This window comes from Eubalaena glacialis, chromosome 1 (genome assembly GCF_028564815.1).
Source record: "Eubalaena glacialis isolate mEubGla1 chromosome 1, mEubGla1.1.hap2.+ XY, whole genome shotgun sequence".
Lineage (NCBI taxonomy): Eukaryota > Metazoa > Chordata > Mammalia > Artiodactyla > Balaenidae > Eubalaena > Eubalaena glacialis.
Genome location: NC_083716.1, coordinates 62,177,813 through 62,189,700, shown reverse-complemented (window position 1 = coordinate 62,189,700; position 11,888 = coordinate 62,177,813). Strand labels below are relative to the sequence as shown.

The following is an 11,888-nucleotide window of genomic DNA, read 5'->3' as shown; positions in this document are numbered from 1 at the left end:
TTCTGCAATTGACCCAAAGATCTCTCACCTAAGATGTGTGGTAGCAATGGAGCCAAAATAAAATCCAGGTCAGAGAGAGACTACTAGAAATGTTTGCTAGGTGCAGGTCGGAGATTATTGAGCCAGAAATGCTTTTTCAAAAGACTGATATCTTACTTTTCATAACAGCTACCTCTTTCACATTTCTGATCGTGCCTCCCCCTCACTCTGATATCTTTGATTTTGGTGAAGAAATCCTCATTCCTTTTCTCTGCAGTCTTTCATGACTTTAGAGATTTTTTTAAAACCTCTGGAAGCCCTTCCATTCTCTTTAATGTTTAATTACTCTTCTCTGGACCTTCTCCGCCTTCTCTGTCCCTTTTTGGTGACGGGGTTGTGCTTTGAATAGGCTTACTTCATCTCCCTGCCTTGGCCTAAGTGAATTCTTACCTTCTGTTGCTCTGTGTGGTGGTTCTCAACTGGAGGGAATGCGTCAGAATCATCTCTGGAGCTATTAAAAATACAGGTGCTTCAGCCCCGCCCTAAACCTATTAATCCAACTCCTCAGGGGTGAGGCCCAAGCACATGTGAGTTTTGAAAGTGCTGCAGTTGACTGCACATCCCTGTTTTAAAAATTACTGATTAGTGAAAAACTTAAACAACTACTAGACAAATAACTAAAGTCTTGAGGGGCATAAATTTGAATTCTGGCTCCAGGCAAAAAGGGCTTCTCTCTGGAGAAATGCCATCAAGGTGCATCAGATGCTCCCACATTCTTGAGCCCCTGAGTCCTGCCCTGTTGATTGCACAGTCTTTTCTGGAGGCTCTGTTGATAGCTGAAACTGCCAGGACAGACTTCTGTTTCTGTCCGCTTTGTTGTCCTGTGCCTTTAACATTCTTTGCCTCTGAGGCACTCTTACTTTGAGAGTGATTGAGATGATTTCTCTGACTCATAGTGATGGAGGGAAGACAATTTCCTCTTCTCAGGAGACAGTAATATCATTGAAAGCTTGACTAGCCAGTTTTCTCACCTTTTGTTTCTATTTTAGGCAGAAATGGACCTTAAGAGACTGAGAGACCCACTACAAGTACATCTGCCCCTCCGACAGATTGGTGAGGAAGATTGATCTGCAGAGAGCCTCTGAATCCCAGCAGAAAGAACACCTGTTTATAACTATGGCCTTTTTAATTAAAGCATTGCAGGTGGAAGCTGGGAGCCATGTCGGGGTAGAGGGTTTTTACCTTTAATTAAAAAACAAAAACAAAAGGATCTTAGGGAAGAAAGGAATGTTAAAATCTGACCATCAGGCTTTGTGGAATATAAGCTCAAAGGGCTTAGTGAATATTGTCTTAATCCAGAATCTCAGTTTCTGGATGAAAATAATGCATTATTATTATAGTTGAGAGAAAATGATGCTAGGGGTGTTGTTTCTTGCATCTTCTTTTCAGGGTCAGCAAAATGGTAACACACCAGCACCCCACTCAGCTCTAAATTTTTTTTTAATTTAACTTTTCTTATTTTTGACATAGCAGTAAATAAATATACCAGAAAAGCAAACCCTCGAGATATGTGGGTGGCAAACAGAGTCTGAGCCCATGTCATTAGCATTTATTTTAGATTGGACCCAGTTTCTGCAAAGTTACCAGGAATCTCTCCCGTTTGTGTCCCATTTCTGACCACCCACATCTGTTGGTACACTAATTTTATCCATATGATAATTGGAAGCAACTTATGACTGTTTGATAATTGACACTTTGGATTATCCCTTCATACCTTCTTAAATGTCTCAATATTCCATTCTCTGGATCACTGTCTAGAAATAATTGGCAACACTGCATGAGGTTTTTTTGTTTTGTTTTGTTTTTTACTAATTAATCTTTAAGAGGAAGACAGATTTCCCTCCTTTATTTAACTATCCCATTGATACTCCCCTCTCCCGCCACAGCTCAAGCCAGAGGTGGAGTGTTCAGCTGTATTACCAAATCAGGAAGATGTAAGGTTTACAAATGGGCTAAAAATCATGGCTCTGTAGCCATTTCAGAACCAGAATAGTTTCACTGCTGTTAATCTGTTTGTGTGACAGCATTCCAGGCCACCCAGATGGCACTACCTTGTCTGGAGGCCTTGTTAATCTCGAAGGACACACACTCCCACACTGTTTGTGAGCCCTCCCACCTCCACCACTTCAGTAGTTGTAAATCAAGTGTGTGGATCTCAAAGGGTGCAATTTATCTTTGTATAGGAATACATTTCTATGGCTTCTTTCAGCCTACCCTCTTCACCCTATTTTTTCTTATCTTAAATTGAGAGAAAAAGGAGTTAATCTTATACTCTATCAAAATATTTTCTACCATATTTCCAGATGACATCACACTTGAAGAGTCAAAGGAATCTGTGTCTACTATCCTGTTTTTAACTACTGCGGGGGCAGGATGGAAAGGATGATGGGGCTTGCCACACAGCTGATTGATTGGCTTTTTTCTTTCACATGATTCATCCCTCTTCATTGTGGCAAGGGGTTTCTTTCTCTTTTTCTTCCTCCTTTGGGATCATTGTGTATGAAGAGAAACACTTTAAATGACAAACCCAGACTCCAGGTGCCTTGCAGAGGTTGAAGGCCAGCCAGGATTGCTGCTGCTGCTTCTGCCACCACCCCTTCCACTGGCATGATGGAATGAAAGGATGCATGTCTCCACTTCTCATCTCTCCTCCCACTTCCTTCCCCACCCCCCACCCCCAGTCGTTCAACCCCCTTCCCTCATTTATTTCTGTTAAGTTGTATGAATTATTTTTAAACCATTTATCCTGTTTGTACGCAGGGTTTTTAAGAAGAAACAGCACAGTGCAATGAGCAAATCCTTTCAGGGTGTGTGGGAGGCAAGGGGAGGGAGGACATGGAGAAAAGTCCTTTAAACAAATAGCAAAATATTGAACATGTGTAAAATCCTGTATCATTTATGAAATATGTATAAAAAGAAATGTACCTTCTGGAACAATAAATACTTATTCAATTTTTGAACTATAGCATCTCATTCTTTAAAGCAAAACAACCAAGATCAGAAACAAAAACAAGCTTATTCTGATTCAAGGTGGAAAGATTTTTACCTCTAAAATTAATTTTTATAAAAATACCATTTTGGGGGCTTCCCTGGTGGCACAGTGGTTAAGAATCCACCTGCCAATGCAGGGGACACGGGTTCGTGCCCCGATCTGGGAAGATCTCACATGCCGCGGAGCAGCTAGGCCCGTGAGCCACAACTACTGAGCCTGTGCGTCTGGAGCCTGTGCTCCGCAACGGGAGAGGCCGCGACAGTGAGAGGCCCGCGCACCGCGATGAAGAGTGGCCCCCGCTCGCCGCAACTGGAGAAAGCCCTCGCACAGAAACGAAGACCCAACACAGCCAAAATAAATTAATTAATTAATTAAAATTTTTTTAAAAATACCATTTTGAAATTAAGTTTTGTTCCTGGAGCCTATATTTTTAAAAGGCATTTCATGAATTCTTCCTGAACTTAAGATGGTCAGTGTTTTCCTAGTTTTCCAGAGCCACTAGAGGTTCAGTGACCTCTGCAACCGTGATAGAGCCAAGGACAGCACTGATACTAATATCCTTATCTCCTGATTAACAGGAAATATCTCCATTATATCAGATCACCAGATTGCCCAATGTGGTCTCCTGGACTCCAGAAACTTGTTCAAGGATGAACTAAGATCAAATACTCATTATTTTAAGAGTTTGTATCAAATTTATAATGATCACCAAATGGGAAAATATCACATGCCACCTAGACTATCGAAGTCATATCAAAAAGCATGTATTAAATGCCTGCATTAAGTGCAGCGTGAGATGTACTAAGAGCCTCCACAGCTACGGTCCTGCCTCCTGGCAGCTCACAGCAACCGAACACAAACATCCCTAAGATATGTAAGGTTTAAGAAGATAAGACTGAAAATATTAAGCCGTTGTTTGCATTCAACAAATAATAACTACACCCATGCACCTATGGTCAACTAGTCTATGACAAAGGAGGCAAGAATATACAATGGAGAAAAGAGTCTCTTCAATAAGTGGTGCTGGGGGCTTCCCTGGTGGCGCAGGGGTTGAGAATCTGCCTGCCAATGCAGGGGACACGGGTTCGAGCCCTGGTCTGGGAGGATCCCACATGCCACGGAGCAACTAGGCCCGTGAGCCACGATCACTGAGCCTGCGCGTCTGGAGCCTGTGCTCCGCAACAAGAGAGGCCGCAATGGTGAGAGGCCCGCGCACCGCGATGAAGAGTGGTCCCCACTTGCCGCAACTGGAGAAAGCCCTCGCACAGAAACGAAGACCCAACACAGCCATGAATAAATAAATAAATAAATAAACCCAAAGTTAAAAAAAAAAAAAAGTGGTGCTGGGCAGACTGGACAGCTACATGTAAAAGAATGAAATTAGAACACTTCTTAACACCATACACAAAAATAAACTCAAAATGGATTAAAGACCTAAATGTAAGGCCGGATACTATAAAGCTCTTAAAGGAAAACATAGGCAGAACACTCTCGGACATAAATCACAGCAATATCTTTTTTGATCCACCTCCTAGAGTAACGAAAATAAATGAGACCTAATTAAGCTTAAAAGCTTTTGCACAGCAAAGGAAACTATAAACAAAACGAAAAGACAACCCACAGAATGGGAGAAAATATTTGCAAAGCAACTGACAAGGGATTAATCTCCAAAATATACAAACAGCTCACGCAGCTCAATGTCAAAAAAACAAACAATCCTATCAAAAAATGGGCAGATTTAAATAGGCATTTCTCCAAAGAAGACATACAGATGGCCAAAAAGCACATGAAAAGATGCTCAACATCACTAATAATTAGAGAAATGCATATCAAAACTACAATGAGATATCACCTCACACCAGTCAGAATAGCCATCATCCAAAAACCTACAAACAATAAATGCTGGAGAAGGTGTGGAGAAAAGGGAACCCTCCTACACTGTTGGTGGGAATGTAAATTGATACAACCATTATGGAGAACAAAACAGTATGGAGGTTCCTTAAAAACTAAATATAGAACTACCATATGATCCAGCAATCCTACTCCTAGTCATATATCTGGAGAAAACCATAATTCAAAAAGATACATGCACCCCAATGTTCATTGCAGCACTATTTACAATAGCCAAGATGTGGAAGCAACCTAAATGTCCATTGACAGAGGAATGGGTAAAGAAGATGTGGTACATATATACAGTGGAATATTACTCAGCCATAAAAAAGAATGAAATAATGCCATTTGCAGCAACATGGATGGACCTAGAGATTATCATACTAAGTGAAGTAAGTCAGACAGAGAAAGACAAATATCATATGATATCACTTATATGTGGAATCTAATAAAAAAGTGATACAAATGAACTTATTTACAAAACAGAAACAGACTCACAGATCTCGAAATCAAACTTATGGTTGCCAGAGGGGAAACGGGGGGGGGAAGTGATACATTAGGAGCTTGGGATTAACATATACACACTACTATATATAAAATAGATAACTAATAAGGACCTACTGTATAGCACAGGGAACTCTACTCAATATTCTGTAATAACATATATGGCAAAAGAATCTGAAAAAGAATGGATCTATGTATACGTATAACTTATTCACTTTGCTGTACACCTGAAACTAACACAACATTCTAAGTCAACTATATTCCAGTAAAAAAAAAAAAATTTTGGGCTTCCCTGGTGGCGCAGTGGTTGAGAGTCTGCCTGCCAATGCAGGGGACACGGGTTCGAGCCCTGGGCTGGGAAGATCCCACATGCCGTGGAGCGGCTGGGCCCGTGAGCCACAATTGCTGAGCCTGCGCGTCTGGAGCCTGTGCTCCGCAACGGGAGAGGCTGCGATGGTGAGAGGCCCGCGCACCGTGATGAAGAGTGGCCCCCACTTGCCACAACTGGAGAAAGCCCTCGCACAGAAATGAAGACCTAACACAGCCATAAATAAATTAATTAATTAAAAAAAAAAATTTTTTTTAAGGCAAATAGTACTACATATTCCACAACATCCTCTTAGGCTCTGGTGAATAACGGAGAGTGTTAAATCCATTAGTGAGCATAGGTAATGCAGTTTTGCTAAGGGATCATAGACTTTTAGAGCTGGAGAAAGTAAAAGGGTTCTCAGAGTATGGTTCCCGGAACAGCAACTTACCTCTCCAGAAATGCAAGTTCTCCACTCCCTACTGAATCAAACTAGGAGTGGAACCAGCAATCTGTGTTCAACAAGCGCTCCTGGTGATTCTGATGCGAACCATTGACCTCATCAAACCGTGGCTTTAAAGAGAAGGAAACTGAGGCATAGAGAGAGCATCTGTGTCATAACTCATCAGTGAATTCTATAATCAAACAACCAGACTGAGTGAGGATTGGTGAGTATGGTGACTATGGTAAATGGAAAGGATAGAGATCATGTTACATGTACATACTATTGTATCTTGCTTGTGAGGGTGTAGTGGTAAGCACACGGTAGATGCTTACAAAAACAAATACAAATAGGTTGAATTTTTAAAATCTGTCTGGAAAGATTTCACAGAAATGTGGAACTTCTTAGATTTTGGAACTCAGTTTCACCAAAACTGTTAAGGGTTGTCATTCATTTTTGTCACTGCCAACAACCTTTAGTTCGTTGCTCCCCAAATAAGTCCAAACTCCTTGTCTTCCAAAATGCACTATGTGGTTATTTCCTTAGGATAAATGTATAGGTTAATTTTAACAAGCCCTACTGAATATAAAATGACGCAATTTATAAATATTCATTTATGTATGTTTTATAAATGCATCATCCATTGAGCAATCCTTCCGCCTTGAAACTGCCCTCAGCTCTTGTGATGACTACTTCTCTGTAAATCTCTGACTACTTCTCAGCCTATTTCGCAGCATCCTCTTCCTCTGCCCACATCTTTATATTAGGCTTCTCCAAGGTTCCATCTTGGACCCCATTTTCCATGAATGATCTCATCCATTCCCCTCCCCCAATTTCAGTTACCATTTATACGCTGGTAGCTCTCTCAAATTGTTATCCTAGCTCAGATTTCTCCTGAAGAGTAGATTGGTTAATCTATCTCCTAACTGATCTATTTCCACCACTCCTGCCTGTGCATTAAATTCGTTCACTGTCACCGGAGTATTTTTGTTTTAATTTCTAATAGCACATACTTTAGAAAAGTAAGAAAATACGAACAAGAGTTAACATTAAATGTGAGAGGCCTCTGCTCCCCGTGGGCCCCGCGCGCCACTGGCAGCTGGCTCGCTCTCCCGTCGCGGCCTGCGGGAATTTTCTCAGGCGAGCGCACCTCCCCGCGCAGAGGAGCCCCAGGCGGGCAGAGAGGCTCCGAGTGAGCGTCGGTTGGTGGACTTGGTGCCTGCGCGTCGGGCCTGAGAAGCTCTGGGCGAGTGCGCAGTCGGCTCCTGGGGCGGTGCGGGGCGCATCTCAGGTCTCACACTTGTAAGTTTCGGCAAAGAATGCGGTGCTTCTTTAGGCACGCTGAGCCATGCTGTACAAAGCTTCAAATCTTGGCGCAAAACCCAGAGACCTTGCCAGAGCAAACAAGAACAGAAGTACAAATGGACGACTGGTCAAAAGGGCCTAGATAAGTGGTGGTGGTTATTGTTCTTCCATCCAGCTGTGAAAGAAACCTTCATTGCCTGTATTTTATAATCAACCAGTATATTTTAACGCCAGGACAGTGCTGCATTAGTCCAGACATAACCCATAGTTATCTTGAACAAGAGACCACTGGGAGAAATAAAAGTACACAGCCAGATGAGCAACTGCCTGTGAATTCTAAGGGAAGCATGCAACAGAAATCCAATGAATTAGTTAATGAAGCTACATATGAGGGCATAGAACTGCCAGAGCAGAAATCAAGGAATTTTCAAGTCATCAGTCCTCATCTAGGTGATGAGACAGCTCACTGCACCACAGAAAAATCCAACATTATGGAACATAGAAATAATGATTTGCATTACAAATGTATGATTCCTTGTCAAGTTACTTCAGACTTAAAGAGGAGACAATAGCATTGCTTCTAAAAGAATTGGACATTCTCAAAGCAAGCAATAAAAAACTTTAAGAAAAACTGACTAAAGAAGATAAAGAACAGAGAAAACTAAAGCTTAAACTGGAACTCCAAGAAAAAGCAACAGAAGCTCAAATTGCTGAAAAAACAGCAGCTCTGGTTGAAGAGGTGTATTTTGCAGAGGGAACGTGATGAAGCTATTATGTCTCGACAGCAGTTAGCCAATGAGGAGAGAGATGAAGCAATTGCACGAGCCAAGCATATGGAAATGTCTCTAAAACTGCTAGAAAATATTAACCCTGAAGAAAATGACATGACATTACAGGAATTACTGAACAGAATAAACAGTGCAGACACAGGGATAGCTATTCAGAAGAATGGAGCTATAATTGTGGATAGAATCTACAAGACCGAGGAATGTAAAAAGAGAATAACTGCAGAAGAAATGAATGCAGTGATTGAAGAACGGGATGCTGCTTTGTCTCAGGTGGAAGTTTTTCTCCCTTTGGAACTAATAAGACCTCTGGATTAGCAGAATCTCAGTTTGCAGAGATGGGAAGCAAAAATCTTAGTATTGGATCACTATGGGTAATAATGAATGAAGCCACTCCCATTTCAACCCCTTGATTCCTGGACCCGTGAATATTGGCTGTAGATGAAAAAGTACCATATACTGGATTCTGGTTTAGAGCATATACACTGTCATGGAGAACCTTGTCCTAGCCCCACCAGGTATTGCCACATATCTGGCACTATAATCAAGTCTTCAAAAATCCATTCCACTGTTTTATCAAGCTAGCTGTGTCAGGATGATGCGGAACTTGGTAAGATCAGTGTTCATAAGCATGAGCCCATTGCCACACTTCATGTGCTATGAAGTGAGTTCCTTGATCAGAACAATGCTGTGTGGAATCTCATGGTGATATGTAAGGCATTCTATAAGTCCATGGATGGCTGTTTTTGCACAAGCATTGCATTCAGGGAAGCAAGTCCATATCCAGGCAAAGTGTTTATTCCAGTAGGAACAGTAAAGAGCAGTTTTAGTAAGAAGGTAGGAGAATGAAAGTTTGTGATCCAAGAGCAGAGTTTCAGAGTTAAGGATTAAAGAGGACTAAGGACAAGATATGGCTAGGGTTATTGTTTGAAGGTATATTTTATTGGAATAAATGAGTCAAGAAATTGTGAGGCTAGAGTGCTGTATGGGTGATTCTTGCTTTTGTCTAGAATATTGGCAAGAAAAAAATTTTTTTAATGTGGGAAAGTAACCTTTGTTGTGAAATCACAGTGGTACAGATGAGAAGCAAGTCATCCACATCAGTGCTTCTCAAACTGTCTGTGGTGAAAACCAGTTTAAAAAAACGTTGTTCCAATGTGTTATGGAACACTACTTTTATAACGTATAATAAAAATGACTTATCAAAAAAATTAAAAAATCAAAAATAAATGTGAGAGAAGGGAAGCTGAAAGACACCACACGAAGTGGTCAGTGAAACCCAGGATGTGAGACGTTCTGTAGGACAAAAGACTGGGTTTCTTCAACAAGTATCATGGGAGATGGAGGGACTGTTATAGATTAAAAGAATTTAAGAGACCCAACCACAAGCAATGTATAGCTCTTGTTTGTTTTGTTTTGTTTTTTTATAAATTTATTTATTTTATTTATTTATTTTTGGCTGCGTTGGGTCTTCGTTGCTGCACGCAGGCTTTCTCTAGTTGCGGTGAGCGGGGGCTACTCTTCGTTGCGGTGCGCGGGCTTCTCATTGCGGTGGCTTCTCATTGCGGTGGCTTCTCTTGGTGTGCGGGCTCCAGTAGTTGTGGCTCACGGGCTCTAGAGCACAGTAGTTGTGGCGCACGGGCTTAGTTGCTCTGCGGCATGTGGGATCTTCCCGGACCAGGGATTGAACCCGTGTCCCCTGCATTGACAGGTGGATTCTTAACCACTGTGCCACCAGGGAAGCCCCTATAGCTCTTGTTTGAATCCTGACTCAAACTAGCAATACAAAGAAATTTTTGAAACAACTGGGGAAATTTAAATATGGAATGAGTATTAGATGATATTAAGGAATTACTGCTACTTTCCATAGTTGTAATAATGACAATATGATTATATAAAAAAGAAAGGCCATTTGTTGGAAATGCATACTGCTGTATAAATGATTGACAAAATGTTAACTATTATTGCAGCTGGGTACTCATTATTGTTTTTTCTACTTTGTATATATTTGAAATTTTTCAGCGTAAAAAATTAAAATGAAAGGGCCGGTCAACTAAAAAGGAAAAAATAGGAATAAGAAAAATATCCTACCATCCTGGGAAGGCTTGTTTACAGAACCAAAGGACTATCTGGTATAAGTCCTTGACTCTGGCAATCAATCCTGGCAGCAAATCTGGGTTTATCTCATGCACACGTCCTCTGTTTCTCTGCAACACATATGAAGCAGTCAGATGGCTTCTCAGGGACAGGAAATTGCAGGGTTTTGTTATTTCTGTTAAGACCATTGCCACTTAGCAGCACTACCCTGCAATGAAACAGTTCCTTAGTCCCAGAGTCATCCATTGCTGCCATCAGATTGCAACTTAAAAAGCTAATAATGATCAAGTTGCCTGTGTCCCACTAGCATTAGTGATAAAGTAGCTGAGTACAAGTTAAATCAATGGAAACCCCTTGCTAGACTGTAAAGTCTGCTTGTGGGAACCTCTTTTACCTTAATCACTGTCAAATACCCGTGACCAGCATGTTACCTGGCCCCTAGTAAGCACTACTGTTTAACTGAACCGAAACCCTAGAGGAAAGGGGCCACAGTAATTTGAATGCTACTTAGTGTAGTAAGAAAATGTGCTAAAAGATTATGAAGACAAATTTAGGGACTACTTCCTAAAAGACAATAATATTTCTTTCCCAGGCAGTAGAAATTCAGTTATTAGGAAAAGAAGCATAGATGAGGAAAGTTTAGGAATAATAGAAGCCCAAAGCATCAGGTCAAGGTAAGATTAGGAGAGAAAAATTTTGGTTTCACATGGATCCTTGTTTAATATCATATTTAAAAACAAACAACAAACAAAAACCTATTCTCTACCCTTCTTTTTATCCTTCCCCTTCACATTATCTTCAGTAATAGTGCTTGCCAATTCTCATTCTATGCACTGTAGGATGTCAGAAAGCTGGCAAACTCCAAACCTGTAATTACTAAGGTTATGTCTAGTGACGTGTAATATACAGGACCCTACATTGTCCCTCTCTTGTCTAAAAATGAAACTCTAGTAAACTTTGTCACTTACTTTTCAGTGCCGTCAATTTAATGAACAGTTCCTAATCTGAAGCCCCTACCCCTATCTTAGTGTGAGAATTAGTGAAATAAATAACACTTAACCATTTTAAATTTGCAGAAGAAAGGCACTATGAAAACATGAGATACTGCTGCTCAAACACAACTTAAACCTTGTTTCTTTAGGAAGTTTTGATACCAAAGACCATAATAAAACAGACTTGGATGCTTGCTTCAAGAGAATATTGTCCTCATTCCACACCTGTCCTTACTACTCTTTTGTGTGCTATTGTAAACTCCTTGACCACCTGACCAAGACATTTTCTAAAGATCATTTCCAAAAATTAGGCTTTATCTCATTCTCATGTAATGTGCAATGCTATGGCTGCAATATTATGAAATCAGTTCCTTGAAGTCACAAAACAAGATTTTGACGTGAGGGGATGTCCCTCTTTTAGAGTTCCCTTCTGGATAAGATACTGGAGGCCTCATTGCAGGGAAGTCTTGAGAAAAAAACAATAGGAGGATGAGGGATTGTGAGGGTTTTTCTTTTTTTTCCCCTAAAGAAAAAT

The 11,888-nt window shown here is 40.8% G+C and overlaps 1 protein-coding gene and 1 pseudogene across 1 annotated transcript in view; both read left to right on the top strand.

Moving 5' to 3' along the window:
- MCU (mitochondrial calcium uniporter) overlaps window positions 1-2,964 on the top strand; it is a 212,500-nt gene extending 209,536 nt beyond the window's left edge. The window contains exon 8 of the mRNA XM_061197445.1: window positions 1,029-2,964. Within this exon, the coding sequence (XP_061053428.1) occupies window positions 1,029-1,106 (78 nt within the window). The 3' untranslated portion in view covers window positions 1,107-2,964. The remainder of the gene's footprint in view (window positions 1-1,028) is intronic.
- A 3,451-nt stretch (window positions 2,965-6,415) lies between these two features.
- Window positions 6,416-8,582, top strand: LOC133091225 (mirror-image polydactyly gene 1 protein-like; annotated as a pseudogene).
- The last annotated feature ends 3,306 nt before the right edge of the window (window positions 8,583-11,888 follow it).